This window comes from Emiliania huxleyi (assembly GCF_000372725.1).
Source record: "Emiliania huxleyi CCMP1516 unplaced genomic scaffold EMIHUscaffold_51, whole genome shotgun sequence".
Classification (NCBI taxonomy): Eukaryota; Haptophyta; order Isochrysidales; family Noelaerhabdaceae; genus Emiliania; species Emiliania huxleyi.
The window spans coordinates 677,112-684,174 of record NW_005198167.1 but is presented as its reverse complement, the minus strand read 5'-3'; the positions used below and the strand labels follow the sequence as shown (position 1 = coordinate 684,174).

At 70.0% G+C, this 7,063-nt stretch overlaps 2 protein-coding genes across 2 annotated transcripts; both read left to right on the top strand.

Moving 5' to 3' along the window:
- Positions 1-934: 934 nt before the first annotated feature.
- EMIHUDRAFT_464613 (hypothetical protein) lies at positions 935-3,729 on the top strand. The gene is made up of 4 exons (XM_005766536.1): positions 935-1,736; positions 2,566-2,841; positions 2,911-3,298; positions 3,347-3,729. Exons 1-4 carry the CDS (start codon positions 952-954, stop codon positions 3,689-3,691), a joined length of 1,794 nt encoding a protein of 597 aa, XP_005766593.1. The 5' UTR covers positions 935-951; the 3' UTR covers positions 3,692-3,729.
- Positions 3,730-5,358: 1,629 nt separating this feature from the next.
- Positions 5,359-6,139, top strand: EMIHUDRAFT_356798 (hypothetical protein; the record flags this gene model as incomplete). Its single annotated transcript, XM_005766535.1, has 1 exon — positions 5,359-6,139. A coding segment is annotated over exon 1 (184 nt), but the record flags the coding sequence as incomplete, so codon positions are not given.
- Between the last annotated feature and the right edge of the window lie 924 nt (positions 6,140-7,063).

The following is a 7,063-nucleotide window of genomic DNA, read 5'->3' as shown; positions in this document are numbered from 1 at the left end:
ACGCTCGAGCGACACACAGATTGATTGATTGATGGGAAGGCGAAACACAGTCCGACCAACGACTGGGACACCAACGCGGTATGGGTGGACGCTAGACGGGCGATGACGGTCACACAGGAGCGACACACAGAACCACAAGACAAGACACTCAGCCAAACTGACTGCCACACATCCTGAGCGAACTTCCCTAGTCACCCGCGGCCGGACTCCATCCGGCACGCGTCGCTGGGCGCTCAGAGCTGCGTCCCCTGCTCGCCACCCCGACGCCCAAGGCGCCCGAGCGAACGACAGGCGGCACGCGAAGACTGATTGCAATCCCGCCGACCGCCAGGCCGCGGGATGATGCGTGCGTGGTCTTGTAGTGGGTCTCGGAAGCTCTCCTCTCGGGCTAGGAGCCAGCCCCTCTCCCTTGCCCCCGGAACACTGTGTCCGAGTCGAGGCGTGTGCTTGCCGGTCGACGGCCGCGCGCGGTTGGCATTGTGACGAAGGTTGCGCGCGGCCGCGGCGCGCCCGCCATGGTTCGGCGCGGCGCGCCTACCAGCGGCAATTGTCGAGGCACGGGAACGCTTACCCGGGGTCATCCTCTGAGCCTGGTCGTCGGCGCCGCGATGCCACGGCGGCGCATTCGACGTCGTCGGCGCGCTGCCCCGCGGTGAGCCCCGCCGCACGTGGCGACGGCCGCAGGTTGGCCCGGTGCAGCGCGCCCTGGCCGCAGACTGAAGAACGGCCACGAGGGGTGTGTGATGTGCGGTGCGGGGTGTGAGGGGGGCAGCGTCTTTGTGTGTGTGTTCGCGCGCGCCGCTGCAGGAAAGAGTGCGGCCCTCGGGGTACGCCTCGTCCGGCCCCCTCCGAGGGGGTCGTGATCTCTCGGGGATTGAACTGGGGGACACAGACACAAACAGCAAAAGAAAGAGGTCCTCAGCAAGTGCCGTAGCGAGCTGCCGCAGCAGTATGGGCAAAGCGGGTAAGGCCAAGGCGTCCACTTCCCAGCCGCAGGAGGCGAGGAAGCCCGCGGAGGACGACGACGACGCCATTCTGAGCGCGGCGATCGCCGAGAACCGCGTCTTCAAGGAGAAGGTGGCCAGCGAGGCTGCCGCCTCTGCCGCCGCCGCGTCCGCGATCACCGCGGCGCTGGACAAGCTTCCGGTCTTCGCCATCGCCGACGCGGGCAGGCCGCTGCAGTACACGGTGGGGAGGCGGAAGCTAGCGGTCTTCTACGCCGACGTGGCAGCCGCCAAGGCGCAGCAAAAGGCGACCGAGCGCCAGGTTCCCGGGTGCGACCTCATCGCCGTCGGCCTCGGCGGCGCCTACCGGCTCTCGTACGACGGCAAGGCCGCGATCGTGCCAGGCGTGGCCGAGTTGAGAGCGGCCGGCGCGCCCGAGGGCGCGCAACCAATGGGGCAGGACCTGCCGCTCTTTGCGTGCACCAAGCTGGGGCGGTACGTCGACGGAGGGTTGGTGATGCCGCTCTTCATGAGCCATGCGGACTGCGCGGCGGCGGTGGAGGCGGCGGCGAACGCGGACGCGCCGGAGAGCGATGGGCCCGCGCAGATCAGCGCCCTCTCTCTGCAGAGCGTCGTGGATCAGCTCGGCGACCCGTCCTCTCCCGCGTTTTCCTTTGTCGCGCCATCCAGCTCGGTGGAGCACAACGAGCGCTACGTAGGCAAGGGCGTGTACATGAGACGGGTCGAGCCGGAGCCGGAGCCGGAGGACGTGCCCCCGCCGCTGGCGGCAGAGTGAGTGTGTTGGTGTATCTGATATAGTTAGAGGCTGCGCAGCCGCAGGCCGTCCCGTTTGCTGTTTGCATAAAAAACGCCTGTTGCCCGCTGCGCGCGCGCGCCGGGGCTCTGTCTCAAAACTCACGTGCCGCAATATGTGTCACACACGGCGGCTTCTGCCACCTCTCGATTGGTTCCACTTTCTACGCACACCTATACCGGGGAAAAGGGGCGCTTGGGAGCGGGAGCGGGGGCGGGGGCGGGGGTGGGGGCGGGGGCGCGCAGCGCGCGGCGCGCGGCACGCGCAACAGAGGTAGGGGTGGAAGACGGCGAGGAGGGGGCGGCGGCGGCGGCGGCGGCGGCAGCGCGCGCGCGGCGCGCGCGACGGAGGGGCGGAGCAAGCGACCGCGCGCGCGGTCGCTGCTCCGTCTGTGACAGACGCGCGCTCTGCCGCTGCAGAGCGCGCGCGTCAGGCACAAAGGAGGGCAAGCGTGGCGGCGCGGGACGCGCGGCGGCGGCGGCGAGCAGCTGAGCGCTCCGTGAGCGGTGAGGCGGCCGGGCGAGGGCGCGGCGGGTGACGGGTCAAGGGAGCAGCCCACACCCGGCGTCGCTCTTTGAGCGACGCCTGTGGTACGCCTGCGCAGGGGCCGCAGGGCGGTCAGTTGTGGGGCGAGGCGGTGCCGGCCGCGGGCCGGGTGCAAGGCGCCGGCCTCGGCGCCGCCTCGGCGCGCCGCACGGGCGCGGCGAGCCTCTGAGCGGGAGCCGAAGGTTTGGTGTGGTAGGTGGGAGGTGGAGGTAGGTGGGGTGATCTGACTTTGCCGCAGAGGCCGTCCCAAGCTGTGAACAGCAAAACGGGACAGTATATGGCCTTTGTCGCGTTGCTACCCGCCTTCGTGCCCGCCTTCGATCCCGCCTTCGTGCCCGCCTTCGTGCCACACGCCGCTCCCTTCGCCGGACTTTTGCCTGCGTCCGCGCGTGCGTCCGCCGTCGTGGCCAAGGCCGCCAAGCGCAAGGCCGCCGCCGGGAAGCGCAAGCCCGCCAAGCCCGCCGCGTTTGACCTCAAAAAGGCCATGCTGGTCGCGATGCGAGCTCACCAGGATCTGTGGCGGCTCGACCCGCAGAGGTCCCTCCGTACCTCAGCCCCAACCGCGCGTGTCTCTCTCCTCAGGGAGTGCCTCCACCGCCCCCGCAGGGAGTGCAGCCGCGATGTGTACGTGCGGGCAGACGGCGGCTCGCGCTTCTTCTTTGCGGGCAAGGCGGTGGGCGCCGCCGGGCGGTGCGACGCGGCGTCGGCCGTGCTCTTGCAGAAGCGCGCTATCTTGGAGCACGCGCGGCTCCTCCATCCGGAGCTGGAGCAGATGCACCGGTTGAGCAGGCCGCTCCAGCTCTGGGCCGCGCCGGCCGACTCGGAGGTCTCCGTGGCGCGCAAGGTGCAGGCGCTAGAGTCGCTGGAGGGGGCAAGGCTTTCGCGTGCGATGCGAGAGGACGCAGACGCAGGCGCAACGCTCGCCGGCTTTGACCCCGACCAGCCCGAGAGCGACGGCCGCGCCGGCTTCTCGGCGCCGCCCCGGCCCGGCGGGGTGAGGCAAGCTGGCCCTTGCCTCTAAGCTACGCGTCGCCTTGAATAGGTGCGGCTGCCGGAGGACGGCGTCCCGGTCGCGCCGCTCGAGGTGAGGTTCGCGTCCAGCGTGGCCGAGGCGGAGGCGATGGCGGCGCAGGAGCAGGAGGCGATGGCGGCGCAGCAGCAGGAGGCGATGGCGGCGCAGCAGCAGGAGGCGATGGCGGCGCAGCAGCAGGAGGCGATGAGAAAAGAGGAGGCGGCGGCACGCCCCGGAGCAGGTGGAGGCATGCCAAAGCCGGTCGCGCCGAAGGTGACGGGCGCGGCGTCAGCGGCGGCGGAGTCGGCGACCGACTCTGGGGAAGACTCCGGCGGCGGCGTCGTGGGTCCAGCGTCTGCGTGGTGGGCCCGGTGAGAGGGAAGCACTGTAGTCGGCCGCCGACCAAACAACTCACAAACCAGCCCATGCGTGGCACCATGCCCCCAAAACGACCCCATCGGTGTCGCGCCGGCCCTGTGGCTGTGGCTGGCGGCTCGGCTCGTGCATTCCCTGCATGCAACAATAAAAAAAAATCTTGGAGGTCCACCTTCAGGCCCTGATACAACAAAAAAACCCATGCCGTGCCCATGCCCATGCCTATACCGGAAACTCGAGCGAGCCCAAGCAGCGCCGGGACGCTCCTCTCCACCGTGATGCTCCTCGCCATCGTCGTCACCACGACGTGGCTGCGGACGGGCGTCGCCCACGACATCGTGCGCCCGCTCTCCAACGTCGCCGAGATCCCTGCCTCGCCTGCCAGGAGCGGCGTCGACCTCATCGCTGGGCAGGTGCGCGGGTAGAGCTCTCCACCATACTCTGCCGCGATCCCGGCTGCTGCGACCTGCGAGCACGGCGCCGCCCGGTGCGCGCGAAATGACCCCTGCCGTTCCCGCGCGCACGCAGAGGACGTCGGGTGCCAATGCGCAAGCACGACAAATGTGCGCGCGTCCGCCGCCGCCATGCAGCCCCGCCCCTCCCCGCCGTCGATTTCGTCGCCGTCCGTGCGCGCGCCGCCATTCACTCCGCCGCCGCCGTCGCCCCCACTTCCTCTTCTCGGCCGACGTCCAGCGGCGCGCAAGGAAGAAGGCGCAGCGGAGGCGGCCTAGCACCGGCTCGGCGCCGGGCGGTTTGCGCTGCCCGCGAGCCGCGTCCTGAGCCTCGGCAACGCGCTGCGCGGCGCGGCGCTCGCGTTTCTGCTGTGCCGAGAGAGACTCCTCGGGTCCGCGAGTTCTGGGGGTCACTTCCGCTGGTGGCGTGTGCCGTCCGGCGCTTCGCTGAAAGACCCTTATATCATTAGACAGAGATGTGTGTCTTCCCTTATAAGTCTCTCGTGTCCGCGCCGACGCTCTTTTAACCGTAGAACGTCCCACCTGAACACCGCCCGCCGACGATCGATCAGTCCACAATCGTCGGCCCGCACCCCGCAGCGACCCGCAGCGATGGATGCCGCCCCCCACGGCCCCTACGGCCGACGCGCCGATGCACGACCGGCCTCCGTCGGACGGCTCTCCGGCCTCTCCGGCCTCTCCGGCCGCTGCCGCCCGCGCTGCTGCCGATCCGGTCCCCTTCACGCTCCGCACAAGCAACGACAACTTTGAGGTCGCCGGCTTTGGCCAGGTGCCCACCACCTGCTTGCCTCCATGTTCACGCTTCGCGCCCCTTCCCCCCCCTCTGACGCCGCCGTATACCGTAGGTGAGGGGCACGACTACCCGCCTGGAAGGCGCTCTCATCAGCAAGTCACCCAGGCACCAACTCCTGGGCGTTTACGCTTGACTACGAAACCATGCAGTGGATGCAGCTCGATCAAAACGGCGACGCCAACAGCTGGTCCCTGGGCGAGGAACTCGCCCAGGATGAGGTGCGAGTCATGATGCTCGACCCAGCGTGCACCAAGTCGCTCACATTCCGTGAGTTCTTCAACGGGCGACTGCGATCTCGAACTCCGACAACTGGACTGGTGCACCAGTCGCGGAGGACGATGGCTCCCTCGACGACATCCCTTCATCGACGGACGCCTTCACCGCCGCCGGCCCTGGGCCATAGGGGCTCGCTAAACGCTCGCCGAGCTCCATGCTGTGCAACACCACCTCCTCACTAATCGTCAGGGGCGCGGAGAGCGCAGTGCACTACGGTGAGGCTGCGCAGCGGGGGCTCACCCCCTGCACCGCGCTCAGCGCGGCGCAGGGGAGGGCGGTCGGTGGCGGCGGCGGCGAGGCGCGAGGCGGTGGCGGCGGTGGTGCGGGCGGCGGGATGACAGGGGAGGCGGCGGGATTGACAGGGGAGGCGGCGGCCACGAGCGGAGCGGCGCGAGAAGGGGGGGGGGGGGGGGCGGCGGCAAGGCCCCGGTGAGCGAGGCGCCCGCGCCATCAGAGGGACGCGCCGCTGCGAGATGGAGGGCGGCGGTGACGGAGGCGAGGCGCGAGGCGGCGGCGGCGGCGGCGGCGGCGGCGGCGGGTCTCGGTGAGCGGCGGCGGGAGGAGGAGCAGCGGCGGCGGGAGGAGGAGCAGCGGCGGCGCTCGCTCACTGTTGACGGGAGCGCTTTTGAGCCTGGGAGCCCATGCGACTGCGACCGGCGTGCCCGGGAACGGAGATCGCGCGCGCGCCGCCACTCACGACGCGCGCGCGATCTTCGCGGAGTCGGGTCCCCAGAGGGAAGCGGTCTTCTCGGCCGACGTCCAGCGGCGCGCAAGGAAGCAGGCGCAGCGGAGGCGGCCTAGCACCGGCTCGGCGCCGGGCGGTTGCGCTGCCCGCGAGCCGCGTCCTGAGCCTCGGCAGCGCGCTGCGCGGCGCGGCGCTCGCGCTGCTTCTGTGCCGAGAGCGGCATGATTCGCCAGCTGAAGCTCGAGACTCCTCGGGTATCACGAGTTCTGGGGGTCACGATTTGCGCAGGTTGAAGGAAAATTGGCGTATTGCCCGCCAAAAAAGCCAATTCTTGACTTGGGCCCTCGGGGAGGGCCCGGGCGCAGGTTCGGGGAAAAGGGCCCTCCTGTAACGCCCTCAGCGCGCTCGCGCTCAGTGCTCCAGCTTCGGCCGAAGAAGCGCCGCAACCGGTGCGGCCCGTTCCCCGGGCTGTGTGGGCATCTGCCAGCGTCGGTCACCGGCCGATAGGCGCCGCGGGTGAGGCGGCGCGGGCGGCGCTTTGAACGGCATGGGGGATGCGTTGCTGCGGCAGCTACTGGCTCAGCACGCCGAGGTCTCCCGTCGGCAGCAAGCGGCCTGCCGGATGTCCAGGAACCATGCGGCCCACGGGCAAGCCCTCGGGGCGCAGGCGGCCACCATTGCAGAGCAGATTCAGAATCGCCGCGACGCACTCAATCGCGACGCGGGCGAAACAAAGGCTGCGCTGTCGGCTCGCGCTCCGCTCGTGCTCGAGGCCGCCGTGGCGCTCGGTCGGCCGCACCTGAAGCCGTGGCAGTACGACGTCGCGTGCCGAGTCGCGAGTAGGCAGGATGCGATCGCCATCAGGCCGGCCGGTGACGGCAAGAGCCTCCTCGTGCAGCGCTCAACATCCTCCGCCACAATTGGCCCGTCGAGCTTGAGCTCCTCCTCCTCTGCAAACTCGGCGAGCTTCTTCACTAGCGCGTCCAGGCCCAGGTGTAGTTCTGTCTCTAGCTCAGGGTCCCGCTCGGCCCTGAGCCAGCGCTGCACGAGGTCTGCAGTCGGCATTGGACCCTCCTCCGATTGCTCGCCCCCCATGCCGTTCAAAGCGCCGCCCGCGCCGCCTCACCCGCGGCGCCTATCGGCCG

Coding starts and splice junctions, on each gene's coding strand:
- EMIHUDRAFT_464613 (XM_005766536.1), top strand. CDS start 952: ATGGGCAAAGCGGGTAAGGCCAAGGCGTCCACTTCCCAGCCGCAGGAG. Junction 1,737..2,565: donor CCCCCGCCGCTGGCGGCAGA/GTGAGTGTGTTG, acceptor AGCTGTGAACAG/CAAAACGGGACAGTATATGG. Junction 3,299..3,346: donor CGCCGCCCCGGCCCGGCGGG/GTGAGGCAAGCT, acceptor CGCCTTGAATAG/GTGCGGCTGCCGGAGGACGG.